General features: G+C 18.6%; 1 protein-coding gene and 2 pseudogenes across 3 annotated transcripts; 1 reads left to right on the forward strand and 2 right to left on the reverse strand.

Annotated features, from left to right (window-relative positions):
* Positions 1 to 1,766: 1,766 nt before the first annotated feature.
* MKS88_001047 lies at positions 1,767 to 3,048 on the reverse strand (annotated as a pseudogene). The gene is made up of 3 exons: positions 2,569 to 3,048; positions 2,264 to 2,433; positions 1,770 to 1,845 (listed from the first exon to the last, which is right to left on the reverse strand). Coding segments are annotated over exons 1-3 (726 nt in total).
* Positions 3,049 to 7,041: 3,993 nt separating this feature from the next.
* MKS88_001048 (fam-l protein) lies at positions 7,042 to 7,635 on the reverse strand (the record flags this gene model as incomplete). The annotated part of the gene is made up of 2 exons (XM_067219702.1): positions 7,042 to 7,262; positions 7,380 to 7,635. 2 exons carry the CDS (start codon positions 7,633 to 7,635, stop codon positions 7,042 to 7,044), a joined length of 477 nt encoding a protein of 158 aa, XP_067074981.1.
* A 1,402-nt stretch (positions 7,636 to 9,037) lies between these two features.
* Positions 9,038 to 10,341, forward strand: MKS88_001049 (annotated as a pseudogene). The gene is made up of 2 exons: positions 9,038 to 9,131; positions 10,115 to 10,338. Coding segments are annotated over exons 1-2 (318 nt in total).
* The last annotated feature ends 9,760 nt before the right edge of the window (positions 10,342 to 20,101 follow it).

Below are 20,101 nucleotides of genomic sequence, written 5' to 3' on the forward strand. Positions count from 1 at the left end.
CATATCTGTACAAATATACAATGTATATAATATTTTTTTTCTTTTTAATTTAAATATACCATTTAATAATTAAAAATTTTTAGAATAATTGATTTTTAATCTTATTTGATATTCATTTTATTATTTATTTTTTAGTTCAAATAATATTTATTGAAAAGTCTTAAGTTTTTTCTAGTTAAGGTATTATTCATCAGTAATAAAATTTATATTCTCTTCTAATAATATAAGTATACACTAATTCTCAGTTCTATTATATTTAACATTTATATTTTCGCTTTTTCTAACAACATTACTGTTAAAAGTAACTTAATATTTTAAAAATCATATTAAAATGTAATATACATTAGTAAAAAAGGTATATACATAGACAGAATTTGTTGTTAATATATTTTTCTGTGCATTATAATATTTTATAAATTGTCTGATATATATTTAATTTCATATACTTTTTTTTTTACATCAACTGATAGATTTTATTCTAGTATGAGTAAATTATTCTAGCGTAATTTTTCACAATACAGAATCATATATATTTTGCATACCATGTACTCTTTGGAAATTCTCGGTTATATCTATCAACTTTATGTTATTCAAGTATACGAAAATGTTTTTACGTAGTACTTTATTTTTTAAAATATATTCCAAAAGATTAAAGTATTCATCCAACTTTTAGTTTATTTTTCTGTTTCCTAATTTTAAATGATTTATATTATATAAATACTAAATTTCAAAAAAGATATTTAGTTGGGGGATAGATTTATTGCTACTTACTAAATATTTATAAATTATACTAATATAACATATACAATAATAACAATGCAAGATATGATTTAATTATAGGATAGATATTTATTTAACAAAATGAAAATATATTTTGAGCATTCCTAAGTGTTCATAGTGAGATTAAAGTATAAACCGATATAATTTAGAAACTACTAAATTATAATAAATGAAATATATATATTAATAATATTATTCATAAAACAATTAATTTCGTACATCTTTATAGTCTCAAAAAATAACGTAATAAAATAAAAATAGCTTCCCATATATATAAAATAATACTATATTAAAAAATATTCTACATAACAATTCTTCACGATATATATATATCCTGTCGATTTTCTACATTCTATTTCAAAGATACCATTATCTTTAATAATTACACAGAAAAAAAAAACATATACATAAATCAATTTTATTTGTGTAAATAAAAAAGTAGCGAAACTACTTTCCACATTCATGTATTAATAAAAATAATAGATAACTTTGAAATTAAATAAAAATATATATTTATATATTTAAAAAATATTAAGATAATTAAAGTATAATAATGCTGTTATGTTGTATGTATAAGCTATAATGAGAAAATAAATATTAGAATTTATGTTGCATCAATATATCTATAAATATACATTAGAATTGTTCGTTGTCATTTTCTTAAGTTAACAGAAATATGATTATCTATTATAATTGCTATTATACGGAGAAGAAATATAAAAATAATATAGAAAGATATAATTGAAAAAAATCATAATATAATTTATTATAATAATTATTTTATCTTTATAGTATAAAATACATGATATTTATATATCTCCGTAACAATATATATTCGACATATTATATAAATATATATTGTAATTACATTTGAATGTATATTATTATTATTGTGGAAATATAAATGTTGTTTCATTATGTTTTTCATCTATTTATTTAAAATTGTTTAGAAAGATTTTTATAAATTTGTTTGTTTATATTTATTATTACATCTTTTGATTTTTTCTTTTGATATTTAATAAAGTAATACTCGACTCAAAAAAACCATTGTAAGAATTAAAGTATCTGGTAATACAAAATATAGTGTTTCCCAGATGTTACACTGAATAGAATTAGCACATAAACACTGTTGTTACATATTATAGAAAATAACATAATTAACAGAATCAAAACTAATAATATTTTGTTAATTAATATACATTTTACTAAATATAATATGATATACTCATTATATGCTTTTTTGCTAATCTAAAATATAATATAAAATTTTCTAATAGATTATGTTCAAAATAGCATTAACATTAATAGCTCATATAAATGAGCGTAAAATATTATTTTTGCATTATTTCTATGTGCTACTTATATTCTCATTATATTTTTATTCTTTTTTATACTGTATAATAGAATATTCCAAAAATTAAACTTTTCATTCTTCATATGAGTATGAAAAAGAACCACCAGTGCAGTATTATACGTAAATTACCAATTTTTTACAGAATGGTAACCTATACAAAATCTTCCGTTTTCGCAATGTGAAATCTCATTTTCAGAAGATATTTCTAACAATTCACCTGATACTTCTGGAGCTATGTTCTGTGTTGTTCTTCGTTTATTATTTATACGATTCCGAATACGTGGTCCAAGAGGACTAAACTATTATATAAAACAAAAAAAGATGAAAAATGTTATATATATATATATATAAATATATAATAATATTTTAATTAAAAATTTAGTGCATATATTTTTCTGATTTTTCATAATTTTTAACGATAATTTTTATAATACCTTATAGAAAATAAAAAGAGTAATTAGAAAAATTCCCATAAGTGTAAAACCCACAGATAAAGCAGACTTCAGTTCAGTTGAAACATGACAATTATAGATAGTTTTATTCCTGTCACACGAAAAACTATCAAATGCATGATTTTTTAATTGTTCCCACAATTTTTCAATTATTTCTTCCCATAATATTGTGCTATTTTCACAATTAGGGCCTTCATTTATATATGTAATTTTTTTTTTTTCTAACCATTCATTCAATAAACCACAGTACTCAGGAGCACTAACAATATAAATTCCACCTATCATTGTATTTATTACGTCTTTATTTTTATAATTAGTATCAAGCTTACAACCAATTTTATATAAGTAATTATGTGTTTCCTTTATAGGATTTAATAATGAAAACGACATTGATGAATCTGCAAGTTCAACATCTTGTTCAAAATATCCCAATATTTCATCTTTCTTACCTATATCTAACATCTTCAGAGTAAAGGAAAAAAAATAAAAAAAAAGGACATAAAGAAGATAATACTAATATATTAAAAAAAATTTTAAATTAATATGAAATGATATATGCCTTATAATAGTCAAATTAATTCTTATAGATTATTAGGTAAATTAAATGTATTATAATATATTTACGGGCATCTTTAAAAAATTCATTTAAATGTGATTAAATTAATAATAAGTAATTGTAATATTCCCATATATACTAGTTTATATATAATGTAAAAGATATATAAATATTGCATTTTTTGCTCAAATGTTTAAGAAATTAAAATATAATATTTTTATTAATTATTAACAATGAAATAAATGGACATAACACATTTAATAATATTTTATTAAGTAATTCAAGCTGGTCAAAACAATTTTTATTGTAAAAATGATAAAAAAATCTGATCTTTATATATTTTTTCTATTAAATACTTATAATATATAGCTTAAACAATAAATTATTATTGATATAAAAATTTTAGTAAATTATTACCTACTATAAATTTTTATTTTTTCTAATAAACTTATTTAAAGGATATTTGTTAAATATTATTAATATTTAAAAGTTATAAAAGTAATATATTTTTTTAATTTATAATATTTCATAGATAACGAAAAACACATGCTAATAGTTAACCCAAGTTCTTTAATTTATTATATTTTATGACATAAATGAGAAGCAAAAAAATAAGTTATATATATGTTATATAAACGAAGTTATATTAAGATAAATATAACATAAAATAATGATTAAGTAATTCTGTAATTTCTTTTACCTTTCGTTATGTATAATTCAAAAACATTAAGAGTTCAAACTTTTCTATTCTTCTAGAACACGTATATTTAAATGTAAAGATTTTACCCGATCATTTTACCACTTAAACTTTTTTACATTATTTTGTACATATAAATTTTGCTCATGGATTTATATATTAATAAGACATAAAGATTTTGCCAAAAAAAAATTTCAGAAGTATCAAGTAAAAATTTTTGCTTCGAATAAATTATATAATTTTATAATGATAATAACACCAATGTTGCAAAAAATAGAGAAAGAGTAAAATCCATTTTATTCCATAAAAACCAGAACGAAATAAAAAATTTCTTCCTATTATTATTACGATTATCAATTTATATAATAATTTAAGCATAAAATACATTAACCTAAATATAATAATATGTATGCATATATGAAAATTTATAAATATTGAAAATCTAAAACTTGTACTTAAAAATAATAAAATTCTGAACATTACTCGATTTCATTGTATACTTCTTTAAATATAGGTATAAGAAAAAGTATCATAAGCATAAGAGGTAATTTTCTTTCATTTTTCTATATAAGATAAATTTGAGATAATACTATATATCGTTAAGTAATATATTTAGTGTTACTTCCAGATGTTTTCTTTGCGTTCAGATTGACTTCTCACTTATCTTGTATATATAAAATGTTTTCATCAAAAATAAAATTCCTCAGCTTGGAAATATTTTCTTATATAAAGCATTATATATATGTAACATAGTGTTATTCATATTTTTACTTAATTCCATACCTTTAATGAACACCAGAAAATGTTATAAATAATAAAATTACGGTGACTATATATTTTAGTAAAGAATAAGCTAATTTGTAAAATGTAATTTTTGCAAATTATATTTTTAAAGCATATTCATTTAGAATACTACTCAGGTACATTTTTTTCCTTTTTTGTGTTTACTTAATAATTTCTTTATGAATATGATTGATTTAACTTCAAGAAAAAAACTTAGATTTTTACAGTTAAATTAAAAAAAATAAAATATACCTTAAAAATATGTAATTTGGAAAATTCATATTTTCTATATTGAAATTACAAATATTAGAAAAAAATATATATTTTTTTTCAATTATATATGATGAAGATACAAAGTTTTTTATTATTATTTACCTTTTAACTTACTAATATGATAATTCTGCTTAAGTAAAAATAATGATATGAATGTACAAATCATGCAAATTTATATTCTAATATAATTATGTATATACAAGGAAAGTTTTATTAAATCATAATCATGCAATATTCTATTAAAACTTTATTAAATAAAATTATTTATTCCTTTTTAAAGAATTGTTTTTTTTTTTTTGAACACATTTTTCATTATATATAATTTTAAAAAAAAATAAAATTTATTCTACAATTATGTCTATATTAAAAATATTAGAATATACCATTTAAAAAAATTCATTTAATAGTATAATATAAAAATATTTAATATATAAAGCACGTTCACTAATTTATATAATTTAATTAAATATAAAATTTCCTCCATATATAAATTAGTGTATATTTTAAAATATTTTTTTATTAAATTGTTCTTTTACATTAATATATGCATTTTAAGATTATCAAATTACAATACATATAATCAGTATATTGTTTTATTTTTATTTATTTTGTACTATTATTATGAAATATGAGAATTTAATTATATTCTAAAACGAAATTGATTATAACTTGAACATTAATGTATATATTCTTTTTAATTACATTACTATTGTTCTTATAACTATTACATATTTAATTTAGAATTCAGACAATTATTACAGTTTATTCGTGATATATAAGTATTTTCCTATATATATCGAACATTCATTATTATTAATTTTTAACGTTGCTCCTTAAAATTAATTCTTATATATTTCTGTCATTTACATATATTCGTTATATATATTTGTGTTTTTTCTTTCTATTTTTGATATAAATAAAAATTTTAATATATTAAATGTAGAAGGTATAAGTTAAACATAATATTTTATGATTTTAATATTAACTGGTTTATGTAGCCTTTAATACAGTTTAGCATAATGTACTCCTAGAATTTTCTATACTATGAAGTTATTTAATTAAATCTAATATTATATTAGAGAAGTACAAAAATAATAGCACAGATAATATTGAGAAGTAATATATAACCTTTCCATTATTTAATAGTAAATAAATAATAATTAGAAAGAAATCCAACAAATTATCTATTAATTTTTATTAATTATTGTCCATTAAATTAATCTTTTAACGATATAAAATATAAATAAAATATATAAATTATTTAAATATAAATTTCCAATATAATATATATTCATTTAATATGTAAAAAACTAAGTTAACAATCTAATTAAATACAAAAGTAATATAACATTTGGCTTTAAAAACTTCACTGAATTCTAATAATTTGTAATTCCCAAGTTTATAAGCAGCTATATGTAATCCATAAATAGAAAAGTGCATCATTTCATTATATATTTATAATTTCACATTTAGACTATGAAAATAACTAACTCTGTTAAAAATATTTTTACATTTAGTACCTTTTATAAAACAATTCTCACAAAAAATACTTTGTAGAATAAATATAAAAATTTTGCATTAGTGAAATAAAAATTTACATTCATTCTACTGTTACGAAAATTATTCATATGCAATAACTGAAAGCAAAAAAAAGACGTATTTACTGTTAATTTATCAAAAATAATATATTTTCTTAGTTATCCAATCAAATAATCATTTTAGACAAGATCCAATTAAAAAACAGAAAGAAAAAAATTATAGTCAAATAGATATTACCCCACTCCAATAAATTATATGAATTACTCCATTACATATTAATTTTAAAGAATATATATATATTTTATTTATGAAATCTATTTTAATACTCACATGTTGTATATATGCAAAATATACAATTAATCTGAAGCCATGCGTTAAAACACAGATTGAAAATTATTCAAACATTTAAAAATTCAAATTAACAAAAAAATTCAGAGCACACTTTTTTATTGTTACCCTATAAAAACACCAATATATAATGGTATATTTATAATATAAAAAAATAGTTATTGTCATTGTAGTTAAGTATAACACTAAAGATATGATATATATGTTAAATTTCCCTTTACAGAAAAACACATTAAATCTTATTTAATTTTTTTATGGATTAACTATTTTCATATTTTATAACTTTTTTATAGTAATAAACCATTCCTAATATAAAAATTACAGCAAAGTTAAGGAAAGGTACACAATAAAACAAAATATTTGATGCATTTATTGCTTTTGATTCAGACCAATGTTCCATGGAAAACAATATAATAAAAATCCCCTCTACTTCATCTTTATTCAATATACCTGCAGATATATCATTGGTTTTTAACAATCCTAATAAATCCAATAATCCACCATTTGTAAGTTTCACCAAAGAAAGTTATAATATTGGTACTACCAATACCATGATAAATAACAAAAGTAAAGCAATTCGTATTTTTCGTTTTTTACGTGCTACATTTTTGTACTCCTTATCATCAATTGTCTCGGTATTTTTAAGATAATCTTTATAATCAAGTTCTTCAAATATTTTTTTTTCAAAATCGAAATATTTTTTTGTTTTATTCATATAGCATTTATTTTTCTTAACATCTTTGCCATATTCCTCGATATATAATGAACTTCTACATGAATGTTTGTGTTTCTCATTTGTTTTTTTTTCATTATTATATATATTTTTCTTTTCTTTCGCTTCATTATTTGGCATTTCTTCTTTAAATTCTGCATTATTTTAATCCCTATCGTGTTTATATTTTGCTAATAATCGATCATTTCTTGTATAAAGTTTTCTACAAACATTGCATTTTCCATCCAAATCTTTATATAACGAGCTCTAAAGAAAAAAGAAAAATGTAAATATTTCTTATTTAAATAAAAAAATATTTTCAACTTAAAAAAAAAAATTAGTAAATATAAATGAATACAATATATATAATACAAATGCCTCTGAATAGTATTATCATACCACGTCATCGTAAAAGTCACACATCCAAGTTAAAAGTATAAATGCTGAAATTTTCATTAATAACAACATAATCTTCTTTAACAACTTACAGTTTTCTAGTGTTCTAATATATTCAGAAATAGTTATATTTATAATATCCTATTATACATTAAATAACAAATAGTAATATATATATTTTATCAGTTTCTGTTTATTATTTCTCCACAGAAAAATAATAATATATATATACATAAAATGCATCTTATAGTTCTAATCAAAATAAAATACCTTAAAATATATATTATAAATTTTTAATATTTACGTTATGAATAAAAATATAACTTAAAATAAAATACTATAATTTTAATTCATTTATAAATATCCAAAAAGTATAAGTTAACTATATAACATAATAGAGTAATTACAAGTTTATTTATAGAAAAACTTCAATGTAAAATAAATTATATCATATATTAATATTTTCAAATGCCCATTTAATTTACAGCATAAAACGTATAGAATATGGATTTATTGTAATATATTATATATTGAGAGAATGATTTCTAATTTTATTTATGTTTTCCTAATATTAATTGAATTTTCTAAGATATTACACTTCCAAATAAGGTTTTTATTTATTTTATATAATATTAATTATTATAACTATACAATAATTTCAATAGTCAATTAAGTAGTAAATAACCTGTATAATTTTTTTTTTTTTTGTGAAATATAATCCATTATTTAGTTGTCATATAAAGAGTAATTTAGATTACCAATTACAATATATTTAAAAATTTCAATTTATTAGATACTGCTCAATCCATGAAAAAATATATACATTTAAAAAGTAAATAAAAACAAATTATTTATTTCTGTATCATATATTTAAAATATTTTATTCTTAATTAAATTTAATTTGCACCATTATTACTAAATAGAAGATTTTTAAATTAATCCCCTTAATAGTTTCATTTTTTACCTACATATATTTGAAGCAATATTAATATATTAGAAAAATAAAAAAAAAGGGCATAGTAATATTAACATATAAGTGTTTCATACAATTGTCATAATTTTAAAATATTTCAAATAATGTAAATTTAATTATGGAATTAATATACATGTTATTAAATGCAAATTAGAAATAAGAAAGTGTAACAATATGAATTACCAAAATATTTTATTTAGTAATTTTTCTACTGACAATTTTATAGCTAATATGTTAGTTTTTATTTGGTCTTTTACAAAAATACATTGTTAGAAAAATTAATTTACAGACAAAGATTAAACGATGAATACAAACAAATAAATGTTCATTTTTTTAATAATACTTGCAGCAACAAGAATGTCTGTTCAATTATTTTCTCTACAAATAAGGTGTAATCCAGATAATCAAAAATATAAAATTACTATATTTGAAGAAAGTTACTGTAAAATTCCTAAATCAAATTTTGTTTTATCTTTTTTTTGAAAATATATTATTTTTCCACCGAATAAATTAAGAGTAAAGAAAAAAAAAATAAATTTAAAATACTATATTTGATGTTCAAAAAATAAAAAAAAAATTATCAATACAATATATATAATTACTTCCTTTTATTATATACTACACAAGGCACTTAAATTTTTAAGTTAAAAATAATAGTTTGTTTTCTTAATAATCTTAAAAAATAATAATTTTATACTAGAATATGATAAAAAATGTAAAGCAAAATTATTTATAGTTAAAATATAAATTAACAAATGAATTCAATAAAATAGCATTTGTTGTAATGTTATATATTAATTTCAACGTACAAATATATATTCTTCATTGAAGCATGCATAAGAACAGAAATATATATATTAAGTTATAATAATTAATTCATAATAAAGATTATATTAAATTACAAATTAAAAAACATTGAAACATTCACATTTACAAAATAGATAAAAACATAATTTTTTACATTTTCGTACAAATATGACCACTTATATATATATTCATGTATAAATTATACGCAATTATTCTTATATTCAGTATGTCATTAAACATATTACAGATAGTATATAACATTAAAGTATTCTTTACAGAAATAAAAACATATTTCCTAATATTCATTGAACGTTTCCAAGGACTTAATTTTTTTATGTTTAATAACATTTTTATAATAATAAAAAATTCCCAGTATAAGCACATTAGCCAATATTAATTTGGGTACACAATACATTAGAATACCTTGGGCTTTGCATTGCACAGAAGGATTTTCTAAAAAATATGAGAGTCACGAAGAGCTCGACGGGCCTGAAAATCCTGCTTCCCCATCACCCAAATCAGATATTGTACCATTTTCTAATAATGTAGAAAATACAATCAATAAATTAACAATGGATGAATCTAATATAGGTATCATTAATACCACTACAAACAATACTGAAAGTAAAAACAGCCTTAATCCGTATTTTTTAAACTTTAATTTTTTATAATCCTTATTAATTAAGATTATTTTTTTAAAAAAAGCTATACCATCAAGTCCATTCATTATTTTTTTTTCATAATGCTTATATGATTTGTGCAACATGGTACATTTTTATTTTTCATAAGTTTCTTAATTAATTTTTTCTTATATAATAAGCTTCTATATCATTTTTCTTTTTTTTCTTTGTCCCATTTTTCATCATTAACTGTAAGTAATTTTTCGTTCTTTTTTTTTGTATTATATGGTATCTTTAATTCTAAATCTCCAACATTCGCAAAAACATCCTTTTTACATTTTCCTAATAATCGATAAATTCGTGCATCTAATTTTCTACTGAAACCATACTTCTCATACAAGATTTTGTTAAACCTGCCCTAAAAAAAAAGATATGTAAATATTTCTTAAATAAATGGATAAATATTCCCATTATAAATAAAATAATTAATTGAAATAAATGTTAAACATATGAATACATATATGACCTCAAAAAGTGTTAACATAACATGTCATTGTAAAAATGACATATCCAGTTTAATAGGATAATCATAGAAATTTTGAAAAAAAAGATAAACCTAATATTTTGTTCCATGTGATACATATCTAATAATGTAATACATTAAATAAAGTAAATGTTAATATCAAGTTATACACTTCCAACTAAAAAAAAAAAATACCTCTTTTATTTTGGATAATATTTTTTCTTAAAAAATCAACATATGTAGAATATTTTAATACTTAGTAAAAAAAAAAAAATCCTAAAAAAGGATTCATTAAAATTTTATAAATTATTTTATTTTTAAAAAATTAACTTTATGTAAAATGCATCAATTTGAACTCATTTGCATATATACACAGCGTAAAACTTAATTACATATTAGAATAATTAAAAATTTTTTTTTTTATGATTTCTAATTATTAGGAAATTTTGAATTTATTTACAATATGGAATGTATAAAATATATATATATAAGCTATTATTCTATGTATATCTTGTATAATTAATATTTTAAGTTTTTCTTAATAATCATTTTTATTTTATAAATAATATATTTCTGAGAATGTATTTATTATGGATAAAAAAAAACATTATTATTTACAACAATGAAACAAAAGTATTAATAAAATTAAAATATATATATTTTGTGAAAATTCTCATGTTTTACTAATTATAACGCATGCTTTACTTTGTGGTCTGCAATCAGTTTAAAAAATAAAAAATAATATATATTATCGAATTTATGAAAAAATTTATATTTTAAGTAAAAATAATAATTTATTTTTTATTTTGTATAATTATTTTTGAAAATTATTATTTTTAGTTATATTTAATTTATGTCGTTATTCGTAAATCACATGTTCTTAAACATACAAGTTAATTTTTTTTTTTTTTCTAATAAGCGTAAACATTAGGAATAAATTTCATAAAAAAAAAATGTATAATACATGTATAAAATGTGTAAATATTACAGTAATCTTGATTCATTAATGTTTTTGTTTAGCACTATCATGAATAACAATACATATCTTTTTCGTTATCAACTTATTTTATAATATATATTTAAATAATATACATAAAATTGAATCAAACATTGCATAACTTCATTACCAATACTAGGAACATAGGTATCATTTAATTTATTTCTCTATATTATATTGCACACTACTAACAATATTCTATGTACATTATTATTAAAAATTAAAATTATATGAACATATATGAAATTTTTTACTAATTTATTTAACTATAAGATAAAACACTTTTAAAGGCATAAATATATTTTGAACATAAAAAAATATATTTACCTTAAATATTATAACGTTTAATACTAACAAAAGAAAAAAAAAAATTATTAAGTAATCTTTTAAAAAAAATTTCAGCAAGGTGATTAACATTTTTATTAATATTTAAATAAAAATTAACCTCAATTGGTCTTTAAACAAATATATTTTCAAAAGAAAAGGAAATACATAATATACATCATATAATAAACAATACGTTTTTAAATATACATATCGTATATTACCTAAAAAAATATTTGCCTTAATTAAGGGGATGAATTTGAATTTACATAATAGTACCATTGAACAAATTGAAGTTGTGATAAAAGCTTGCATATAAATATAAACAAAAATCGTATGTATTTCCTTATGTAATTTATCCTTTTAGTTAAAATAGAGCTTAATATTTTAACTAAAATATATTGGTGCTTATAACATTAATGTATTCATACTTATATTCGTATTAAGTAGCATATATGTGTAACTTGGATTTCCTTTGCATAACATTATATTATTAAAAGAATTCATTAAAATTCCTAGTTATTAATTAAAACATCATATATTATTGTATATATTTAAAATAATACTTTTCCTGTTATAAACAAATCTGTAGAGCAAAAATTCGAAGTACCACAAATATATAAATGATTACCTATTTATAATACTATGGAAAAAATATTTTTAACTTAAAATTTTTTATTGTTTAATACTTAATTAAAATTTATACTAAGTATATTATTCACTTTTATAGAGTACTTATTTTTTAAGACAGAATAAAATGAGTAAATGTTCAAGGTTACTATCTAATTTCACACTAACATTGGTTCAAAAAAATTTTTAATTAATACTATGATAAACACAAAAATATAATATCTTTTTATTATGAAATTTTTTTTTTATAATACATATTCAATTAATTTTCATAAAACGGATTTATATCTAATTACTACAAAGGCTATGCAACGATACATGAATCTTGAGCCATTCATTTAGCTATAAAGTTTAATTAATTCTAAAATTGATAATGTTCAATTAAGAATTCATTCTTAATAGAAAAATAATATTAATTTATACAGATTATTTCATCATTTTTTACTAAAAATGTATATAAACATATTAAAAATATTTTTATGTTATATATGTTGTAAAAAATATACTCTTCATTAAAATATGTTGCAAAGAATATTTGTTAAGATTACATTGGTGTAAAACATACTAACAAAAAATAAAAACATGGATTTAGCTTGATTAAAAAAAGAAAAAAATGTTCTTTCAAAATAAACCTAATATATAATTAATATTTTTAAATAGTTCTTCAAATAATGTCTTATATTTATAAAAAAAACTAGAAAAAAAATGAATGTTAAAGATGTACATTATCTCATTATATGAGAGATGTTGCATTAACTGCAGTATTATAAATCATATTAAATGAGCACTTATATTTCATTATAAAATTTTAGATAAAAATTTATTTATCCATATTTTTTTCATATATAATTCATACTTTTTCGCAAATACTGATCAGTAACTATTTAATATTTATATGAAATAATATATATATATAAGAATAACAACTGAGAACAATTAATTACCCCAAATAAGGAGAATGTAATGATAAAATAAGTATATAATAATTCGATCAGTCATATATATTTAATATACATATATTTTACTTTTGTATATCAACGAATATATGTATACTATATATGAAGTATAACGAAATATTTATTTATACAAGAAATATTTATTTTCAGAACGTAATATTATTAGTAAAGTTGATATTTTGTTAATTACAAGAAACGATTTTATCTAAAGAAAATATATTTGTTATAAACAGGCTTAATTTTCTTTTCCTCTTACATCAATTGAATATTTTAAAATTTTTACCAGTATATAAATAAAAATTGAAAAACATAAAACAACTAGCCATAATGAAACTTCCGATACATTATTAATTATCAATTCTAATAAATCCTCTGATGATTCTTCAGAGCTTTATGAAATAAGCTTAATATAATAACATAAAATAAATAATGGAAATACTGTTAAATAAAATATTATAGGTACATCAAAAAACAAAGTTGAACTAATATACGCTGAAAGTTTAAAACCTTTTTCTAATTAGGATTAGTACATTACTTATATTCATATATACAACTAAATCCCTCGTGTAATCATTTTTCACACATATAATATAATGTTGAAAATGGTTTACATATAACAGGTGCGCCTTTTTTTAATTAATTTTTTGTTTGAATCTATTGAATTATCTACATCGTTAGTTTCATATTTACTATTGTATTCTCATTCATAATTCTTTCCTTTATATATTTTATCATTACCTATTTTTGAAGGAAATATATTTGACCATCCTATATTTTTTGTTTCATTCTCATGAACTAACAACAATTTATCAGTTCCTAAATCAAAACATATCAGTGTATTGTTCATAGTATCTAAAGATTTAACAAACGTACACTACAAATAAAATAAAATATTTGAATTATTTACAATGTAATCTAATTTTTTAAGCCCTCACATATTATTATTATTATATATGTTTATAGATAATATGAAGCATCAATGGATATAAAACAAATTTTCTTGTATACTGTTTTCATAGCACATCGTACAAATTAGAATTTAACCAAATAAAAAGAAGAAATTTAAGGGGTTTAACTAAAGTAAAAAATTTAATTTTTTATTCATGTTGGAATTATTTAATATTAAAATATATTTATATCCATAAAAATTAACTGCATTTCTTTAAGCTACTAATAATAGGACATATTCAATTTGTTTATAAATTTTTTTTATTCTTCATAAAATAGTATAAAATTTCATTAATAAAATAAAAATATAAACTGTAAAAAGGAAAAGATAATATTAAAAATGATTTAATGAATAAAAGCAATAAAAATACTTATAAAATAAGTAACATTAATTACAATAAATTTTGATATATAAGATTATATTAATAAATGATAAATATATATATTGATTCCCTGACAGAACAATTGTATAATGTTTTTATATATATCTTTTATAAATAAAAAAAAATTATTTTTTTTTTTTATTTAATGATTTCATTTTATATTTAAGGTAAAAAAAAAATAAATGTACGCTGAATAAACATATTAAAATATATATTAATAATATATCTATTAATTTTTGTTTCTTTATTTTCTATCGATAAACATAGATTTTTGTACTTATTATATTCTTAAATATTATTTTATAGTTAAAAAATTAAAACTGTTATATGGTATATAATAGAAATGATAAAATTAAGCAAAAATAAAAATATGATCAATATTTTTTATAAAATAAGTCATAACTTAACATGTAAAATATACCTACAATATGTGGAATACTTATACAATATCTTTTAAAAGATAGAATCTAGAATTGATTTGCGTAAAAAATTTATATATTCTAAAAAGTTTATTCAAAACTTCTGTTTTACATTTTTTTATCTAATTATTATAAAAAGGACCTTATAGTTACTATATAATATAAATGAATATATTTTATTAATTATTAATAAATGTGAATTGCTTATATTTAAGAATTCATTTAATTTTTCTTTTCTTTTTTTTCATTTTTAAATAATAAAAATTTTTAATTTTGATAACTATATCAATAATGTAAAATAAATATAAATGTAAAGTAAATTTAATTAAAAAACAACTTTAGTAATTATAATAATTTAAAAAGGATTTTTAAATAATATAACTTAAAAGATAAAAAAATATCTCTTCCAAAGGAGGAAGTATTATAAATATAATATTATATAAAAAGATTTAGGAAAAATTTTGAAGTATTAATTTTTTTCTCGAACACTTTATATATGAGAGAACAGAATTTTTATATTTTAATAACTTATAAATAAGAACTACTCAAATATATTGATTAAATTATGAACTTTATAAAACTACAATAAATGAAATAAATTAGTTTTTTTTTTGGATACATACACTTAGAAGCATAAATATGCATGTTAAAATATTTGTATTTTTTACTCTTTGTTACAGTTAGTACTTTGATAATTATAAAAGAAATATATGATGAAATATACTATTTTAATTGTATATATAATAATATGTTATTAATTTTTATAAACAATTACTTTTCTAAAAAATAATAAACTATATGTAAATAAAAAAACATTTATATATTTTGTCTCATGTATCATATGTTATTCTATAACTTTTCAGAAAAGTGATATTATTTATTTCATCCTTGTATAAATATTATATGTACAATTATAAATATATTTGGAAATATACTAGTTCATGTACATCTACTGTATCTATTATTTGAATATCTCTTACATTTTCTTATATTACAAATTATTATTTATATAGACCATATAACAGCACACCTTAATAATTAGTACTATATCTTAAACATAATTCTTATTTATATGTATTATATAAAGGTATATACTTTTATTTAAATAATATTCCTACATTCTAACTTAAATAATTTTTTTGGTCATATTTGTTAGTATTTACTTTCCCTTTTATTATATTTTTAATGGTACATTTATCAAAAATATCTATAATGCTCTAAATTAAGCATATTAAGCCAAATCAAAATATAATCTATATACAATTTTAATTTTTTTGTATAATATATAATTTGATCTTCATTATATATATATATCACATATAAATTGTATTATTATATAAATACATTTCTATATATTTATTGTATATACGTACACATATGAATTCATACATTTATTTATTAAAACTCTCTAATATTATGTGGTTTCTTATATACATAATCCTTTTTAATTATTATTTCTTTTTAGCATGAGCTTCATAATAAAAGTAAATATTTTTTCTAACCAGTAATATTATTAATGTTATATAATACTGGAGTACATACTTTATTTATTTTTGATATTTCGTTTAAATATAGTTGATATTATGCTATATATATTTTCGTATAATACTTTTTTCCCCCATTGTTGTGTTAATTAACAATAATTCAATGACATTTACTATAAATGTTCTACGTCTTTTCAACTATTCTCTTACTACTAATAGGTCTAAAAATATATATCAACTCAAATCTACATACTTCAGTTAATAACGAAAATGAGTGATGCTTCAATTTCATTTACAAATTTTTTTAAAATGTCCTATTTTTCATTTTAGTCTAGTACTTTATAGAGATTTATATATTTTAATTAACCTGAAATATTTAAAACGTATTTAACACAGTCATATAGCTTTCACGTTTACATATATTAACTAATAAAAATTTAAAAAGGAAAAAAGAAGGAAAGTTTAAATAATAACAGTTCTATCATAAACTGTATAATTCAATATATATACACAGATAAATGTAGAACAAACATAAATAGAATAAAAAATTTATTCACTAAATATTACATCTTTTCAGTATAACCAAATGTTATTAATTGCACTACTTCAAAAATAATTAAATAAAAAATAAATGTAACATTCTAAGTTATACTGTACAAAGGAAACTAATATTATCTAGAAGCTCTAATGTATAATAATGCGTTTATATAATAATATTTATAATTCAATAATAAAATCTATCAGAATAATATTATTAAAACGAATAAAACAATTGTATATCTTTCGTCTTGTACTATTTAAAATGTTATAAATGTTTTATACCTTTTTCTGCCTTATAATAAAATTTTACCATTAAACAAAAAAATTATTTTATTATAATAAAAAGGCTACGAAGCAAAATAAATAATAATTAATTGTCACATATATTGTTTGAAATTACTTATATGGTCTAATTGATTAAGTATCACTGGTTTTCCTTTTTTTTTTAAATTTATTCTTAACTAATAAAATTAATTTATTTTTTAAGTAAGAAAAAGTAAATGTATAGTAATAAGATAGATTGATCTCGTAATTCACTTATTTTTTATATACAATATATGAATATATGTACGTACTTATAACAATGCACTTACATGCGTTCACTTTGTGTCTTCGTGTGAAAAATAGGAATTTTTTATACCTAATTAAAAAAAAACTAATTATACTTTTTTTAATTAAGTTGGAAAATAGTAATTTAATAAGAATAAAAGCAAAAAATAAAAAAAACTATTTTTTATAGTTACAAATATAAATTCTTATATATATAAAAAAAACTATATAAATTGTGCTTTATGTATTTATTTCAAGTTAGATTTATTATTCAAAAAACTCCAGTTATATACAGAAATATATATATGAAACACAATGTTGTGTTATACTTAAAAAATACTTTAAAATAAACTGCGAAAAACACTAAAAAATTCAAATTAACAAAAAATTAAGATAATACATTTGTACTATTGTCGATCAAAAAAACTTGTCTCCTACAGGTATATCTATGAAATCTATGAAAATATATAGTTGCTTGTTTTTTGTGCATACAAATTAGGAAATTTTATATTTTAATTGTTGTAAAAGATTACTTCAGTTAAGGAAGTCTGTGCTGTGTGACGTATTTAGTTTTTCAAGTTTTACTGTTTTTCTGCAGATATATAAAAGCCCTACTACAAATATAATCCAGAATATAATAATTAATAATGCAATTAATGGAATGATCTTCTTTACATATGCTGTGTATTCATTAGAACGTTCAATAAATAATGCTATCATAATTGATACTGGAAATACTAAGTGTATGATATATATAAAATTAAAAATACCTCCTTTTCTATATATACAATTCGTTAACTTAAAATCAGCTCTTTCAACTTCCACAACTTTCTTTACATAATTTTTATTATTTAATATACCTTTATCAAAATATATTTTTACTTCAGTGTATGAAAGATATTTAATTTCCATAGATTCTTTAAATACTCCTCTATTATTTATTGAACTTTTACATTGTTTTTTATTTTTTTATTTGGTCTCATTATTATTATTACGTATATCTTTTTTTTTTATACAATACACTATTTGGTACTCCTCTTTTCATCCTTTCAATATATGAACGCCTTTCGTTTTTATGAACTACTACTAATCCGTAAATTCTAATTCCTGATTTTCTATTATCTCTGTGCTTATTATCCGAATTTTTATAAAAGTTACCCTGAAAAAACCATGTAAATATTCATTATTTACAAAAACAAGTAATATCATAATAACAAGACGTATCAATAAAAATAAAACAATAATAAAAAAATTAATAACAAAAGTGTCTTTAATTAATATTGACATACCCTTTTACTACATAAAATGACATCCTCATTTAAAAGGAAAAACGCAAAAAATTTAATAAAAAAGAGTAACCTAATTTTCTCTATCATACTATAGATTTTTTATATTCTAATATGTCCTGTTATAAACAAATTAATAATAATATAACATCCTTCTAATAACAAAGGATACTATATTTTTTTTTATTTTTTTTTTATAACATTTTCCTAAAAAAATTAATAATATATGTATAATGCATTTTACAACTTAGAAAATGTAAAAGAACTCTAAAATTTGATTATTAAATTTTGACCATCATAATATAATTTATAAAAAGAACAAACTCTAATTAGAGTAATACAATTTGAATTCATTTATAAATATTTTAAATATATAATTTATTTGATTGTATTGAACATTAATTCATTATTTTATGAATCATTTACTAAATAAAATAAAAAACAAAATATATGATTTCTTAGTATTTTAAAATATTCAGATTGAATAAAATATATAATTAACAAAATATTAATAATACATTATTCTGTATAAGATATAAAATAATTGCAATTTTTAGTGTTTTCTCATTAATAATTATTTTTTCTGAAATAATACATTTTGTAACTAATGATTATTATTTTTAAACAGTGCTAAGTACCATTACAATATATTAATTCTAATAATAAGCGAAAAACAAATAAATGCTTGAAAATTTTTTGTTAATTATAAAATTTGTATTTTTTATGATTTGCAGTATATTTAAAAAATAATATTTATAAGATTATGTATAAT

The sequence above is a fragment of the Plasmodium brasilianum genome, chromosome 4 (assembly GCF_023973825.1).
Source record: "Plasmodium brasilianum strain Bolivian I chromosome 4, whole genome shotgun sequence".
Taxonomy (NCBI): Eukaryota; Apicomplexa; class Aconoidasida; order Haemosporida; family Plasmodiidae; genus Plasmodium; species Plasmodium brasilianum.